General features: G+C 59.2%; 1 protein-coding gene across 2 annotated transcripts in view; it reads right to left on the bottom strand.

The window, feature by feature from the left end:
- hdac1 (histone deacetylase 1) overlaps positions 1 to 16523 on the bottom strand; it is a 69529-nt gene that overhangs the window by 29552 nt on the left and 23454 nt on the right. For both annotated transcript variants that reach the window (XM_085962949.1, XM_085962950.1), the window contains exons 3-5: positions 11295 to 11412; positions 9655 to 9729; positions 8086 to 8224 (exon numbers count right to left, since the gene is read on the bottom strand). In XM_085962949.1, coding sequence (XP_085819075.1) covers positions 8086 to 8224; positions 9655 to 9729; positions 11295 to 11412 — 332 coding nt within the window. The remainder of the gene's footprint in view (positions 1 to 8085; positions 8225 to 9654; positions 9730 to 11294; positions 11413 to 16523) is intronic.

Consider the following 16523-nt stretch of genomic DNA (forward strand, 5'->3'; position numbering starts at 1 on the left):
GGGCAAGGGGAGGGCAGACGGGGGGGCAAGGGGAGGGCAAGACGGGGGGCAAGGGGAGGGCAGACGGCGGGGGGCAAGGGGAGGGCAGACGGGGGGCAAGGGGAGGGCAGACGGGGGGCAAGGGGAGGGCAGACGGGGGGGCAAGGGGAGGGCAGACGGGGGGGCAAGGGAGGGCAGACGGGGGGGCAAGGGGAGGGCAGACGGGGGGGCAAGGGGAGGGCAGACGGGGGGGCAAGGGGAGGGCAGACGGGGGGGCAAGGGGAGGGCAGACGGGGGGGGCAAGGGGAGGGCAGACGGGGGGGCAAGGGGAGGGCAGACGGGGGGGCAAGGGGAGGGCAGACGGGGGGCAAGGGGAGGGCAGACGGGGGGCAAGGGGAGGGCAGACGGGGGGGCAAGGGGAGGGCAGACGGGGGGGCAAGGGGAGGGCAGACGGGGGGGCAAGGGAGGCAGACGGGGGGCAAGGGGAGGGCAGACGGGGGGCAAGGGGAGGGCAGACGGGGGGGCAAGGGGAGGGCAGACGGGGGGCAAGGGGAGGGCAGACGGGGGGCAAGGGGAGGGCAGACGGGGGGCAAGGGGAGGGCAGACGGGGGGCAAGGGGAGGGCAGACGGGGGGCAAGGGGAGGGCAGACGGGGGGCAAGGGGAGGGCAGACGGGGGGGCAAGGGGAGGGCAGACGGGGGGCAAGGGGAGGGCAGACGGGGGGCAAGGGGAGGGCAGACGGGGGGCAAGGGGAGGGCAGACGGGGGGCAAGGGGAGGGCAGACGGGGGCAAGGGGAGGGCAGACGGGGGGCAAGGGGAGGGCAGACGGGGGGCAAGGGGGAGGGCAGACGGGGGGCAAGGGGAGGGCAGACGGGGGGCAAGGGAGGGCAGACGGGGGGCAAGGGGAGGGCAGACGGGGGGGCAAGGGGAGGGCAGACGGGGGGCAAGGGGGAGGGGCAGACGGGGGGCAAGGGGGAGGGCAGACGGGGGGCAAGGGGAGGGCAGACGGGGGGGCAAGGGGAGGGCAGACGGGGGCAAGGGGAGGGCAGACGGGGGGCAAGGGGAGGGCAGACGGGGGGCAAGGGGAGGGCAGACGGGGGGCAAGGGGGAGGGGCAGCCGGGGGGCAAGGGGAGGGCAGCCGGGGGGCAAGGGGAGGGCAGCCGGGGGCAGGGAGGGCAGCGGGGGGCAAGGGGAGGGCAGCCGGGGGGCAAGGGGAGGGCAGCCGGGGGGCAAGGGGAGGGCAGCCGGGGGGCAAGGGGAGGGCAGCCGGGGGGCAAGGGGAGGGGCAGCCGGGGGGCAAGGGGAGGGCAGCCGGGGGGCAAGGGGAGGGCAGCCGGGGGGCAAGGGGAGGGCAGCCGGGGGGCAAGGGGAGGGCAGCCGGGGGGCAAGGGGAGGGCAGCCGGGGGGCAAGGGGAGGGCAGCCGGGGGGCAAGGGGAGGGCAGCCGGGGGGCAAGGGGAGGGCAGCCGGGGGGCAAGGGGAGGGCAGCCGGGGGGCAAGGGGAGGGCAGCCGGGGGGCAAGGGGAGGGCAGCCGGGGGGCAAGGGGAGGGCAGCCGGGGGGCAAGGGGAGGGCAGCCGGGGGGCAAGGGGAGGGCAGCCGGGGGGCAAGGGGAGGGCAGCCGGGGGGCAAGGGGAGGGCAGCCGGGGGGCAAGGGAGGGCAGCCGGGGGGCAAGGGGAGGGCAGCCGGGGGGCAAGGGGAGGGCAGCCGGGGGGCAAGGGAGGGCAGCCGGGGGCAAGGGGGCAGCGGGGGCAGGGAGGGCAGCCGGGGGGCAAGGGGAGGGCAGCCGGGGGGCAAGGGGAGGGCAGCCGGGGGGCAAGGGGAGGGCAGCCGGGGGGCAAGGGGAGGGCAGCCGGGGGGCAAGGGGAGGGCAGCCGGGGGGCAAGGGGAGGCAGCCGGGGGGCAAGGGGAGGGCAGCCGGGGGGCAAGGGTGAGGGCAGCCGGGGGGCAAGGGGAGGGCAGCCGGGGGGGCAAGGGGAGGGCAGCCGGGGGGCAAGGGGAGGGCAGCCGGGGGGCAAGGGGAGGGCAGCCGGGGGGCAAGGGAGGGCAGCCGGGGGGCAAGGGGAGGGGCAGCCGGGGGGCAAGGGGAGGGCAGCCGGGGGGCAAGGGGAGGGCAGCCGGGGGCAAGGGAGGGCAGCCGGGGGGCAAGGGGAGGGCAGCCGGGGGGCAAGGGGAGGGCAGCCGGGGGGCAAGGGGGAGGGCAGCCGGGGGGCAAGGGGAGGGCAGCCGGGGGGCAAGGGGAGGGCAGCCGGGGGGCAAGGGGAGGGCAGCCGGGGGGCAAGGGGAGGGCAGCCGGGGGGGCAAGGGGAGGGCAGCCGGGGGGCAAGGGGAGGGCAGCCGGGGGGCAAGGGGAGGGCAGCCGGGGGGCAAGGGGAGGGCAGCCGGGGGCAAGGGGAGGGCAGCCGGGGGCAAGGGGAGGGCAGCCGGGGGGCAAGGGGAGGGCAGCCGGGGGGCAAGGGGAGGGCAGCCGGGGGGCAAGGGGAGGGCAGCCGGGGGGCAAGGGGAGGGCAGCCGGGGGGCAAGGGGAGGGCAGCCGGGGGGCAAGGGGAGGGCAGCCGGGGGGCAAGGGGAGGGCAGCCGGGGGGCAAGGGGAGGGCAGCCGGGGGGCAAGGGGAGGGCAGCCGGGGGGCAAGGGGAGGGCAGCCGGGGGGCAAGGGGAGGGCAGCCGGGGGGCAAGGGGAGGGCAGCCGGGGGGCAAGGGGAGGGCAGCCGGGGGGCAAGGGGAGGCAGCCGGGGGGCAAGGGGAGGGCAGCCGGGGGCAAGGGGAGGCAGCCGGGGGGCAAGGGGAGAGCAGCCGGGGGGCAAGGGGAGAGGCAGCCGGGGGGCAAGGGGAGAGCAGCCGGGGGGCAAGGGGAGAGCAGCCGGGGGGCAAGGGGGAGAGCAGCCGGGGGGCAAGGGGAGAGCAGCCGGGGGGCAAGGGGAGAGCAGCCGGGGGGCAAGGGGAGAGCAGCCGGGGGGCAAGGGGAGAGCAGCCGGGGGGCAAGGGGAGAGCAGCCGGGGGGCAAGGGGAGAGCAGCCGGGGGGCAAGGGGAGAGCAGCCGGGGGGCAAGGGGAGAGCAGCCGGGGGCAAGGGGAGAGCAGCCGGGGGGCAAGGGGAGAGCAGCCGGGGGGCAAGGGGAGAGCAGCCGGGGGGCAAGGGGAGAGCAGCCGGGGGGCAAGGGGAGAGCAGCCGGGGGGCAAGGGGAGAGCAGCCGGGGGGCAAGGGAGAGCAGCGGGGGCAAGGGAGAGCAGCCGGGGGGCAAGGGGAGAGCAGCCGGGGGCAAGGGGAGAGCAGCCGGGGGGCAAGGGGGAGAGCAGCCGGGGGGCAAGGGGAGAGCAGCCGGGGGGCAAGGGGAGAGCAGCCGGGGGGCAAGGGGAGAGCAGCCGGGGGGCAAGGGGAGAGCAGCCGGGGGGCAAGGGGAGAGCAGCCGGGGGGCAAGGGGAGAGCAGCCGGGGGGCAAGGGGAGAGCAGCCGGGGGGCAAGGGGAGAGCAGCCGGGGGGCAAGGGGAGAGCAGCCGGGGGGCAAGGGGAGAGCAGCCGGGGGGCAAGGGGAGAGCAGCCGGGGGGCAAGGGGAGAGCAGCCGGGGGGCAAGGGGAGAGCAGCCGGGGGGCAAGGGGAGAGCAGCCGGGGGGCAAGGGGGAGAGCAGCCGGGGGGCAAGGGGAGAGCAGCCGGGGGGCAAGGGGAGAGCAGCCGGGGGGCAAGGGGAGAGCAGCCGGGGGGCAAGGGGAGAGCAGCCGGGGGGCAAGGGGAGAGCAGCCGGGGGGCAAGGGGAGAGCAGCCGGGGGGCAAGGGGGAGAGCAGCCGGGGGGCAAGGGAGACGGAGAGCAGCCGGGGGGCAAGGGGAGAGCAGCCGGGGGGCAAGGGGAGAGCAGCCGGGGGGCAAGGGAGAGCAGCCGGGGGGCAAGGGGAGAGCAGCCGGGGGGCAAGGGGAGAGCAGCCGGGGGGCAAGGGGAGAGCAGCCGGGGGGCAAGGGGAGAGCAGCCGGGGGCAAGGGGAGAGCAGCCGGGGGGCAAGGGGAGAGCAGCCGGGGGGCAAGGGGAGAGCAGCCGGGGGGCAAGGGGAGAGCAGCCGGGGGGCAAGGGGAGAGCAGCCGGGGGGCAAGGGGGAGAGCAGCCGGGGGGCAAGGGGAGAGCAGCCGGGGGGCAAAGGGGGAGAGCAGCCGGGGGGCAAGGGAGAGCAGCCGGGGGGCAAGGGGAGAGCAGCCGGGGGGCAAGGGGAGAGCAGCCGGGGGGCAAGGGGAGAGCAGCCGGGGGGCAAGGGGAGAGCAGCCGGGGGGCAAGGGGAGAGCAGCCGGGGGGCAAGGGGAGAGCAGCCGGGGGGCAAGGGGAGAGCAGCCGGGGGCAAGGGGAGAGCAGCCGGGGGGCAAGGGGGAGAGCAGCCGGGGGGCAAGGGGAGAGCAGCCGGGGGCAAGGGGAGAGCAGCCGGGGGGCAAGGGGAGAGCAGCCGGGGGGCAAGGGGAGAGCAGCCGGGGGGCAAGGGGAGAGCAGCCGGGGGGCAAGGGGAGAGCAGCCGGGGGGCAAGGGGAGAGCAGCCGGGGGGGCAAGGGGAGAGCAGCCGGGGGGCAAGGGGAGAGCAGCCGGGGGGCAAGGGGAGAGCAGCCGGGGGGCAAGGGGAGAGCAGCCGGGGGGCAAGGGGAGAGCAGCCGGGGGGCAAGGGGAGAGCAGCCGGGGGGCAAGGGGAGAGCAGCCGGGGGGCAAGGGGAGAGCAGCCGGGGGGCAAGGGGAGAGCAGCCGGGGGGCAAGGGAGAGAGCAGCCGGGGGGCAAGGGGAGAGCAGCCGGGGGGCAAGGGGAGAGCAGCCGGGGGGCAAGGGGGAGAGCAGCCGGGGGGCAAGGGGAGAGCAGCCGGGGGGCAAGGGGAGAGCAGCCGGGGGGCAAGGGGAGAGCAGCCGGGGGGCAAGGGGAGAGCAGCCGGGGGGCAAGGGGAGAGCAGCCGGGGGGCAAGGGGAGAGCAGCCGGGGGGCAAGGGGAGAGCAGCCGGGGGGCAAGGGGAGAGCAGCCGGGGGGCAAGGGGAGAGCAGACGGGGGGCAAGGGGAGAGCAGCCGGGGGGCAAGGGGAGAGCAGACGGGGGCAAGGGAGAGCAGACGGGGGGCAAGGGGAGAGCAGCCGCGGGGGCAACGGGGAGAGAGCAGACGGGGGGCAAGGGGAGAGCAGCCGGGGGCAAGGGGAGAGCAGAGACGGGGGGCAAGGGGGAGAGCAGACGGGGGGCAAGGGGAGAGCAGACGGGGGGCAAGGGGAGAGCAGACGGGGGGCAAGGGGAGAGCAGACGGGGGGCAAGGGGAGAGCAGACGGGGGGCAAGGGGAGAGCAGACGGGGGGCAAGGGGAGAGCAGCCGGGGGGCAAGGGGAGAGCAGCCGGGGGGCAAGGGGGAGAGCAGCCGGGGGCAAGGGAGAGCAGAAGGGGGGGCAAGGGGAGAGCAGAAGGGGGGGCAAGGGGAGAGCAGAAGGGGGGGCAAGGGGAGAGCAGAAGGGGGGGCAAGGGGAGAGCAGAAGGGGGGGCAAGGGTGAGAGCAGAAGGGGGGGCAAGGGGAGAGCAGAAGGGGGGGCAAGGGGAGAGCAGAAGGGGGGGCAAGGGGAGAGCAGAAGGGGGGGCAAGGGGAGAGCAGAAGGGGGGGCAAGGGGAGAGCAGAAGGGGGGGCAAGGGGAGAGCAGAAGGGGGGGCAAGGGGAGAGCAGAAGGGGGGGCAAGGGGAGAGCAGAAGGGGGGGCAAGGGGAGAGCAGAAGGGGGGGCAAGGGAGAGCAGAAGGGGGGGCAAGGGGAGAGCAGAAGGGGGGGCAAGGGGAGAGCAGAAGGGGGGGCAAGGGGAGAGCAGAAGGGGGGGCAAGGGGAGAGCAGAAGGGGGGGGCAAGGGGAGAGCAGAAGGGGGGGCAAGGGGAGAGCAGAAGGGGGGGCAAGGGGAGAGCAGAAGGGGGGGCAAGGGGAGAGCAGAAGGGGGGGCAAGGGGAGAGCAGAAGGGGGGGCAAGGGGAGAGCAGAAGGGGGGGCAAGGGGAGAGCAGAAGGGGGGGCAAGGGGAGAGCAGAAGGGGGGGCAAGGGGAGAGCAGAAGGGGGGGCAAGGGGAGAGCAGAAGGGGGGGCAAGGGGAGAGCAGAAGGGGGGGCAAGGGGAGAGCAGAAGGGGGGGCAAGGGGAGAGCAGAAGGGGGGGGCAAGGGGAGAGCAGAAGGGGGGGCAAGGGGAGAGCAGAAGGGGGGGCAAGGGGAGAGCAGAAGGGGGGGCAAGGGGAGAGCAGAAGGGGGGGGCAAGGGGAGAGCAGAAGGGGGGGCAAGGGGAGAGCAGAAGGGGGGGCAAGGGGAGAGCAGAAGGGGGGGCAAGGGGAGAGCAGAAGGGGGGGCAAGGGGAGAGCAGAAGGGGGGGCAAGGGGAGAGCAGAAGGGGGGGCAAGGGGAGAGCAGAAGGGGGGGGCAAGGGGAGAGCAGAAGGGGGGGGCAAGGGGAGAGCAGAAGGGGGGGCAAGGGGAGAGCAGAAGGGGGGCAAGGGGAGAGCAGAAGGGGGGGCAAGGGGAGAGCAGAAGGGGGGCAAGGGGAGAGCAGAAGGGGGGGCAAGGGGAGAGCAGAAGGGGGGGCAAGGGAGAGCAGAAGGGGGGGCAAGGGGAGAGCAGAAGGGGGGGCAAGGGGAGAGCAGAAGGGGGGGCAAGGGGAGAGCAGAAGGGGGGCAAGGGGAGAGCAGAAGGGGGGCAAGGGGAGAGCAGAAGGGGGGCAAGGGGGAGAGCAGAAGGGGGGCAAGGGGAGAGCAGAAGGGGGGGCAAGGGGAGAGCAGAAGGGGGGGCAAGGGGAGAGCAGAAGGGGGGGCAGGGGAGAGCAGAAGGGGGGGCAAGGGGAGAGCAGAAGGGGGGGGGCAAGGGGAGAGCAGAAGGGGGGGGCAAGGGGAGAGCAGAAGGGGGGGCAAGGGGAGAGCAGAAGGGGGGGCAAGGGGAGAGCAGAAGGGGGGGCAAGGGGAGAGCAGAAGGGGGGGCAAGGGGAGAGCAGAAGGGGGGGCAAGGGGAGAGCAGAAGGGGGGGCAAGGGGAGAGCAGAAGGGGGGGCAAGGGGAGAGCAGAAGGGGGGGCAAGGGGAGAGCAGAAGGGGGGGCAAGGGGAGAGCAGAAGGGGGGGCAAGGGAGAGCAGAAGGGGGGGCAAGGGGAGAGCAGAAGGGGGGCAAGGGGAGAGCAGAAGGGGGGGCAAGGGGAGAGCAGAAGGGGGGGCAAGGGGAGAGCAGAAGGGGGGGCAAGGGGAGAGCAGAAGGGGGGGGCAAGGGGAGAGCAGAAGGGGGGGGCAAGGGGAGAGCAGAAGGGGGGGGGCAAGGGGAGAGCAGAAGGGGGGGGGCAAGGGGAGAGCAGAAGGGGGGGGCAAGGGGAGAGCAGAAGGGGGGGGCAAGGGGAGAGCAGAAGGGGGAGGGCAAGGGGAGAGCAGAAGGGGGCAAGGAAGTCCCTAGCTTGATGCTGAAGAAACCCAACATGTGTTCTAAAAGAACTATTAACATAAGAAATAGGAGCAGGAGTCGGCCATTTGGCCCTTCAAGCCTGCTCCGCCATTCAGTGAGATCATGGCTGATCTTCATCCTCAACTCCACCTTCCTGCACTATCCCCATATCCCTTGGTTCCCTCAGTGTCCAAAAATCTATTGATCTCAGTCTTGAATATACTCAACGACTCAGCCTCCACAGCCCTCCGGGGTAGAGAATTCCAAAGATTCACCACCCTCTGAGGTGAGGAAATTTCTCATCTCAGTCCTAAATGGCCAACCCCTTGTTCTGAGACTGACCCCTGATTCTAGACTCCAGCCAGGAGAAAACATTCTCCCAGCATCTACCCTGTCAAGCCCCTTAAGAATTTTATACGTTTCAATGAAATCACCACTCATTCTTCTGTACTCTGGGGAATATAGGCCTAGCCTAATCAATCTCCCCCCCCCCCCGCAATCAGTCTGGTGAACTTTCGTTGCACTCCCTCCAAGGCAAGTATATCCCTCCTTAGGTAAGACGACCAAAACTGTACACAGTACTCCAGGTGTGTGCTCACCAAGGCCCTCTATAATTGCAGTAAGACGGCTTTACTCTTATACTCCAATCCTTTTTGTAATAAACCCCAACATACCATTTTATTTCCTAATTGCTAGGGTTAAAACTATATGCAATGCGTTATAATATGCTTACTTCAGTAATTCGAGAATAGCCAAGACAATGTCATTCACATAACAAAAGCCAGATGCTTCCGATTTCTTTGCATGGTGAAGTCCACCAGCCCAGTTGACTGCAATGTCGGTTTGCTGTTTGTTCAGCTTAACAGCTCCAGCTGTGGAAAGTAGCAACTTGCATTCATTCCGCATTTCATACACTTGGGAAACACACTTCTCAAAAAAGGTAGTGACAGCAATCGGTTTTACTTCGTTTTGACGCAGCGTATTAATTAAACCCGTTTGAAGACTAAAAACAAAAAGTGTTACATTCCTCCCTATCAAATATTAAAAGGTACATGCTAATTGTATTAAAGGGTTTCAAAGTAAATATTGGCATGTCACCAAGGGGCTTCGACTGTGAAAACTCTCTAAGTTGGGGCATTTGTATTTATGGTATTCATGTACACCAACAAGTTGGATCCAGCAGAGAAATGGTGAGCAGGAAGATCCCAGGCTCAATCTCTGGTTAGTGCGGAGTTAGTCTACATCAGCTGGGTTGTCAGTATAGACATTACAATTAGCCCTACTGCGGGGTGAAGAGAAGAGCGAGAGGATGCTGAATCATTGGTCTGGGTTCCTGCTCCTGATCGCTATGGAGCGACTGCTGCTAGAAGTGCTACTGTCATGTTGGCGTGAAGTGAGGATAGAGATCAGCTTTGATTTCCCTCTGTAGGCGAATAGCCCAACAATCTCAGAGGATTCTCTCACATAAATAATGCCCCTTGGCACCCGTGGAACTGGACACTGGCAAGGAGACAATACCTTCAGGGTATTCAGGGTGTGGGGGAAAAAAATGGCAAAGGAAAACAAAAAAAGTTCAGTTTCCCCACTGCTATTCAATTTTCTATTCAATATTTTACAAAATTAAAAAATTGGAGGAGCAATAATTGAAAATGAATGCCTTAAGGAGCTTCTGGAAAACAGGCAATACATGCAAACAACGCACGCAGGTTCAGTTATACAGGAATGGAACTGAAAAGCAGAGAAGTTCTGTTAAACTTGTATCGAACCTTGGTTGGACCACACTTTTGGAGTACTGGGCACAGTTCTGGCCTCCACATTAGAAAAAGGATGTAGGGACAGAGAGAGATTTTACAAGGATGATACCAGAACTGAGAGGTTATAACTACCAGAAAAGGATGAACAGGCTGGGGCTCTTTTCTCTAGAAAACGTGACCCAATAGAGGACGTACACATTTTTGAAGGGGCTCGATAGGGTAGACATAGAAGAGGTTTCCACTTGTGGGGGGAGTCCAAAACTAGGGGCCATAAATACAAGATAATCACTAATAAATCCAATTAAGACTTCAGGAGAAACTTCTTTACCCAGAGAGTGGGGAGAATGTGGCACTCGCTACCAAGTGGAGTAGTTGAGGTAAATAGCATAGATGCATTTAAGGGGAAACTAGATAAGTACACCAGGGAGAAAGGAATAGATGGGATATGTTGATAGGGTTAGATGAAGTAGGAGGGGAGGAGGTGTGTGAGAACCAGTTTGGTTGAATGGCCTGGTTCGGTGCTGTAAATTCTATGTAGCATCACTTACCAACTGAACCTCCAGTCGAGAGCTGGCAGAATTCAAACAGCCCATCAAATACCGGGCAGTCTTCACCCACGTTGACTAACAGAAAACACAAAGTTTTAAAATACAATTTTACAAAAAGTGATTGCAAAAAATGTCATTATTGCTAAGTGCCAAATAGTAATATTTTATAAGTGGACAAAATATCCTCAGACATTTTCACTGAATTGCGACCAGTTTCCTGTTACTCTCATTAGTATAGGCTATGCCTCTTTCCTCCTGCCAAAATGTGTTAGCAGTCTGTATCACTTCTAGATCTTGAATCTCCATCCATACAGATTTTACTACTATAGATAACTCAATGAGACCTAGTGCCAGCCACTCCCCCAATGGGCAAAGGCATAGCTCAGGACAGCACTAAGCCAGATAGACGAGAACAAGTTCCACATTTGATGCTTGGACTGTGCGGAGTTAGGTTATCTCAGCCAGTGCAGCATTTGAGATACCGCAATTGGTGCGAGCACCAAGGTTCCCTGTAAAAAAAATTTTTGGAGGCCACTCGGTCCCTTTAGCAGGCTGCGTGGTCCATTCAAAATGCCACGCATGCGCGGTTTTTCCATTTAAAAGCCCAGCTGCACGGGACCCCTGGAGCGCTGCGCGGCCACGCGGCTTAAAGGGAACATTGCTGAGCACCCCTGGTTAGGGCAGAGGGGAAGAAAAAGAAACGGGGGCGGGGGGGATTCCCTGATCCCCATCAGTAGCCAGTCAATCCCACTACGTGTGTGGGAATGCCAGATAAGGACAGGATTGATCAAATAACCAGTTCACACTCACTTTCAAGGCTCAAATATGAAACCACGTCCCAAGAGTTAGTGCCTTCAGGAGGGGAAAATTGGAATTTTTGATAACCGTTTGACAACATGGATGATCATTTTGCAAAATGTCAGAGGAGGCATTAGTGTTTTCACTATTCCTTTCAAAGTCCATTGAGATGATTTGTTCGCTGCATACAACCTAAAATACAACCGCGCATAAAAAAGGTTGAATTTTGTTGAAAACATACAAGTCTTATTTTAAAATGCTGTTGCACTGCATATGCAACAACTCTGCATCCACTCCCCCCCCCCCCCAACCCCAGGAAAGCACTGAACTGTTAGGATGATTAAGCCATGACCTCCACATGCAAATAAGGATTCGATGGGACAAATTGCATAAGCACATCTTGATATCCACCAAAATTGGCAATATTTTATGTAAACCATGGATTGTGCTGCTTGCTGTATAATGAAAGTTTCCAATAAAGGGGATTGCAGTATCTCAGACAACCACAGGGCATGTAAAGAAAGTGAAGTCTGACTAAGATAAAAAGGATCTGTGACTATTTCATATTAGACAAAATGTGTGGCATAGAAAAGGCACTACAGAGGGCTAAGGGGCTACAAGATCTCTTGAAATGGCTCAATCATCCTTTGTAATGGTCTCCCCTTTGGAAAGCAGCCTGTGCAAAAACCCAGTAGACCAAAAGCTACACGTATTGTATTCTTACACAGGAAATGGACAGAACACCACGGGTGAGTAAATTAACAAGTTCATTTACAGCACTTCAGTACACCATCTCAATGCAAAATCCTGAAGCTAAGCTAGACGAAAAAATGGCAACGTACATCTTTGCATCTGCTTGCTGTATTCAGACATGTTGTCTGGACGGATGGACCGCAGGAACTTGATGTAGTCATCACTGTGGTACTTTGTCATTTCTTCTGCTGAAGCTTTGTGTGGACGCTTTGGAAGAACAGAAAGGGAAATCTTTGTTTCAATTACATTTCATACTTCGTGGACTGAGAGCTATAGAAAAGATAAAATGCAGGACTTCAGTTGTATATGTTTAAAATTAAGAAATTCAGTGTGCAGAATATTCTGCATGTACAGCAGTATCCACATCAGCTGTGCAGCGATCTGCAGCTCCCGCGCAGGCCGCTCAACTACATTATAATGGAACAAACTGCGCCATGTGCGGCAATTTGAATGGGCCGCGCACCCAAAAGAATTAGCAGGAACATTGATCCGTATACTTCTGATTTCATGCTACCAACCAAAAGCACCAACTTCGTGCTGGGGTTATTTCCATAAACACCAGCGCCCTCCAGTACCTTGCCAAAGTGGCCATTCTTCACAAGAGTGTCCCACAGAGGGAACCAACAACAAACGCAGATTCTGCCCTCAGCCAATGCCCACACATTTCTAAAAATTCATTTTCGGGATGTGGGCGTGGCAGGCAAAGCCATCATTTATACCCCATCCCTAATTGCCCTGGAGAACGTGTGGGGGAGCTGCCTTCTTGGACCACTGTAGTTCGTGTGAAGGCGCTCCCCACAGTGCTGCTAAGGAGGGAGTTCCAGGAGTTTGACTAAGCGACAATGAAAGAACGGTGATATATGTCCAAGTCAGGATGCCGTGCGATTTGGAGATGATGCTGTGCCTATGCACCTGCCATCTTTGTCCTTCTAGCTAGTGGAGTGGGTGGGTTTGGGAGGTGCTGCCAAAGATGTCTTGGTGAGTTGCTGTGCATCCTGTAGATAGTACCCACTGCAGCCACGGTATGCTGATGATGGAGGGAGTGGATATTTAAGTCAGTGGATAAGGTGCCGATCAAGTGCACTGCTATGTTGCAGAGGTACTTTGGGGAGGTGAGCCACTTGTCGCAGAATACACAGCCTCTGACCTGCACTAGTGTGCGGCTGGTCAAGGTCAGTTGCTGGTCAAAGGTGATCCCCAGGATGTCGTCGATGGGGGACTCGGCAATGGTAATGCCATCGAATGTCAAGGGGAGGTGGTTATTGCCCAAAACTTGTGTGGCACAAATGTTACTCGTTAACCCGGCACTAAGCTCATGGTCTACAGACCGGCAGTGATACCCGCCCTGCTGTATGCCTCAGAGACATGGACGATGTACAGCAGGCACCTCAAAGCACTGGAGAGGTACCATCAACGCTGCCTCCGCAAGATCCTGCAAATCCATTGGCAGGATAGGCGCACCAACGTCAGTGTTCTTGCTCAGGCCAACATCCCCAGCATCGAAGCTTTGACCATGCTCAATCAGCTCCGATGGACGGGTCACATTGTCCGCATGCCCGATAAGAGACTCCCAAAACAAGCGCTCTACTCGGAGCACCGGCACGGCTAGAGAGCCCCAGGTGGGCAGAGGAAACGCTTCAAGGACACCCTCAAAGCCTCCTTGAAAAAGTGTAACATCCCCACTGACGCCTGGGAATCCCTGGCCCAAGACCGCACAAAGTGGAGGAGAAGCATCCGGGAAGGCGCCGAACACAGAGTCTCTTCGCCAGGTGCAAGTGGAAGCCAAGCGCAGGCAGCGCATGTCAACCCAAGCACCCCACCCACCCACCCGCCCCTTCAACCACCGTCTGCCCCACCCGTGACAGAGACTGTAGGTCCCGCATTGGACTCATCAGTCACCTGAGAACTCATTTTTATGTGGAAGCAAGTCATCCTCGGTTCCGAGGGACTGCCTAAGAAGACGATGACTCGTCAACCCAAGCCTGGATGTTGTCCAGGTCTTGCTGCACGTGGGGGCATGGACTGCTTCATTATCTGAGGAATTGCGAATGGAACTGAACACTGCGCAATCATCAGCAAACATCCCCACTTCTGAACTTTTGACTTGACATTTATAGCTGAACCTTTATACAGGAAACTTTGGTTTATCCGGAGGTTAACTGTCCGGAATGCTCGATCCACCGGCAAAATTCAGGAGTCGGTTCAGTAAGTTTTTTTTTCTTTTCGTTGCTTTTTTTTCCACCAGTCAGGCTCTGCAAGGTCTAGCTAAAGCTGTTGCTTAGCTACAGAGACGCTTGCAAGCTATGCCCGACTGTTTAGAAGCTAAGCAACAGGGTTTGTTGCTAGATACGGAGCTCAAAAGCTCCGTATGTTTTAACATTACCGCTGGTTTGTCTGGCAGTTTTGATGGGACGGCAACAGCTCGGTCCCGTCGGTGCCAGATATCACAAAGTTTCCTGTACCATGAACCACACAATGTATTATTTAATATAGCTGATCTCCTGTGCCATTGCCCGTGGGTAAAAACTAGAAGTAAAGGTTTCTCTTCCTGTAACCGTCACCATTTCTGTCTCACTAGCTAATTCTTTTGTCTCCCTTTGACTTTGTGCAGCTCGCTCTATGCGTACCTCACACGTTTTGTTCTCATTTCGGAATGTCTAATTTTTCTCTCTCATCGTCCTTTCCCCCTTTGTCATCTAGAACAAAGGGGACAGACGAGGAGAGGGAAAACACAATCAGTATGCGTCTTTTGCCTCAAGAGAGAGTCAGCTTGGCTCAGTGGCAGCCTGAGTCAGGTCTTGGATTCAAACCAAACTCCAGGGGCTCGAGAGCAGATAATCTAGACCGACACGGCGGTACAGCACGGAGGGATTACAGCTGTGCCACCGGTGCCATTCTTTGGATAAGACGTTAAATCGAGGTCCTGCCTGCCCATTCAGGCAGGTGCAAGCGATCGATCGCATGGCACTATTCAAGAAGCAAGGGATATCATTTAGTCCTCAACCACCACCAAAAGAGATTAACTAGTCATTCACCTCGCTGCTATTTTGGGACCCTGCTGTGCAAATTGGCTGCCACATTTACCTACAAAACAACAGTGACTACACTTTCAGAGAATGCATCAATGACATGAAAGGCGCTATATAAATGCAAGTTATTTCATTCTTTCTGTACATTTAATACTCTGCATGCTTCTTGCAGACTTTAATCATTTTTCTCCCCTTTCACTCTCACCTGCCAAAGAAACCTCGATGCAAACTCAGCGCTTCAAACCTCCGATTGTCACAAATTATCGAGCCTTTTTCTAGGAGTCGCGGGTGGGGCTGTTTGCTCTTTTAGCTGCTGCTTCCGTTCCAGATAATTATATACATATGAATAATATTTGTAGGGCTACTGTTGTGAGCTAACTGCTAGTTATTAACGCTGTCAGCTGTGGCTCAGTGGGTAGCACCCTCGCCTCCGAGTCAGAAGATTGTCCCACTCCAGAAACATGAGCACAAAAAAAAAAAAAAATCTAGGCTGACACTCCCAGTGCAGTGCTGAGGGAGTGCTGCACTGTCAGAGGTGCCATCTTACAGATGAGACATTAAACCCAGGCCCCGTCTGCTCTCTCAGGTGGACGTAAAAGATCCCATGGCACTATTTCGAAGAAGAGCAGGGGAGTTCTCCCCGGTGTCCTGGACAATATTTATCCTTCAACCAACATCACTAAAACAGATTATCTGCTCATTATCACATTGCTGTTTGTGGGAGCTTGCTGTGCGTAAATTGGCTGCCGCGTTTCCTACATTACAACAGTGACTACACTTCAAAAGGTACTTCACTGGCTGTAAAGCGCTTTGGGACATCCGGTGGTCGTGAAAGGCGCTATAGAAAGCCACTATAGAAGTTGTACAGGGCCTTGGTGAGACCGCACCTTGAGTATTGTGCGCAGTTTTGGTCGCCTTATCTGAGGAAGGATGTTCTTGCCATGGAGGGAGTGCAGTGAAGATGCACCAGACTGATACCTGGGATGGCAGGAATGACGTATGAGGAGAGATTGGGTCGATTAAGCTAATATTTGTAAGAGTTTAGAAGAATGAGAGGGGATCTCATTGAAACTTATAAAATTCTAATGGGACTAGACAGAGTAGATGCAGGAAGGATGTTCCCGATGGCGGGGGGAGTCCAGAACCAGGGGTCACAGTCTAAGGATAAGGGGTAAGCCATTTAGGACAGAGATGAGGAGGAATTTCTTCACCCAGAGAGTGGTGAACCTGTGGAATTCTCTACCACAGAAGGCAGTTGAGGCCAATTCATTAAATATATTCAAGAAAGAGTTGGATATATTTCTTACGGCTAAAGGGATCAAGGGATATGGGGAGAAAGCAGGGACAGAGTACTGAATTTGGATGATCAGCCATGATCGCATTGAATGGCGGAGCAGGCTCGAGGGGCTGAATGGCCTACTCCTGCTCCTATCTTCTATGTTTCTATAAATGCAAGCCTCTTTCTTTTCTGGGCTTGGGGACAGTTTGAATGCACTAGGTACTGGAAGGCTGAGCGACACTAGTTTAGGGAACTGGCAAGAAGGCAGAAAGATTCCTGCTGAGGCAAAGTCAGGAGATCATGCTTGTTACAGTTTTCATTTGGTGACTTGTAACCTTAGAACAAGCTCATTTTAAGGTAATTGGCAAAAGACCCAGAGGAGAGAGGAGGAGAATTTTTTTTAAACACACCAATTTAGATGTGAAGCAGATTCAATAGTATCTTGCAAAAGATAATTGGATCAAACTCGAAGTGGACAAATGTGTATGGCGATGAGGAAAAGGGCCAGGAGTAGGACTGATTGGATAGCTCTTTCAAAAGAGCCGGACAGGCACGATGGGTCGAATAGCCTCCTGCGCTGTATCATTCTATGTATCATAATTCACCTGAGCAATTAAAAAAAAGAGCATTCACACATCTAGTTCCAAAACTTTCCATCATAGTTGCTTACACAGAATGCTCCAAAAGACTGAAGTAGGACCAGGGTAGTAGGCCAAACACTGCCTGCTGGTTCACTTTACTTTGCAGCCTAATTATATTTCCGAAATCTTCACTGCAAAAATAAAGAGAGTGTCAGAAACTCACAATCATTTAATTGTTGCAGGAACAGAAAGTAAGGTTTGCCAAGAATGAGATTTTGCCAGGTATAAAAGTGGCAGCTTCCTAATTGCCACAGACTGCAAAAATTTGGGGGGGGAGGGGGGGGGAAATAGTCAACACAGAGGAAGACTGCAACAAGTTACAGGAGGACATTCATAAACTTGCAGAATGCGCATATAATTGGCAAATGA

The sequence above is a fragment of the Somniosus microcephalus genome, chromosome 20, assembly GCF_052327205.1.
Source record: "Somniosus microcephalus isolate GS21.2 chromosome 20, FLI_Smic_1.0, whole genome shotgun sequence".
NCBI classification, from domain to species: domain Eukaryota; kingdom Metazoa; phylum Chordata; class Chondrichthyes; order Squaliformes; family Somniosidae; genus Somniosus; species Somniosus microcephalus.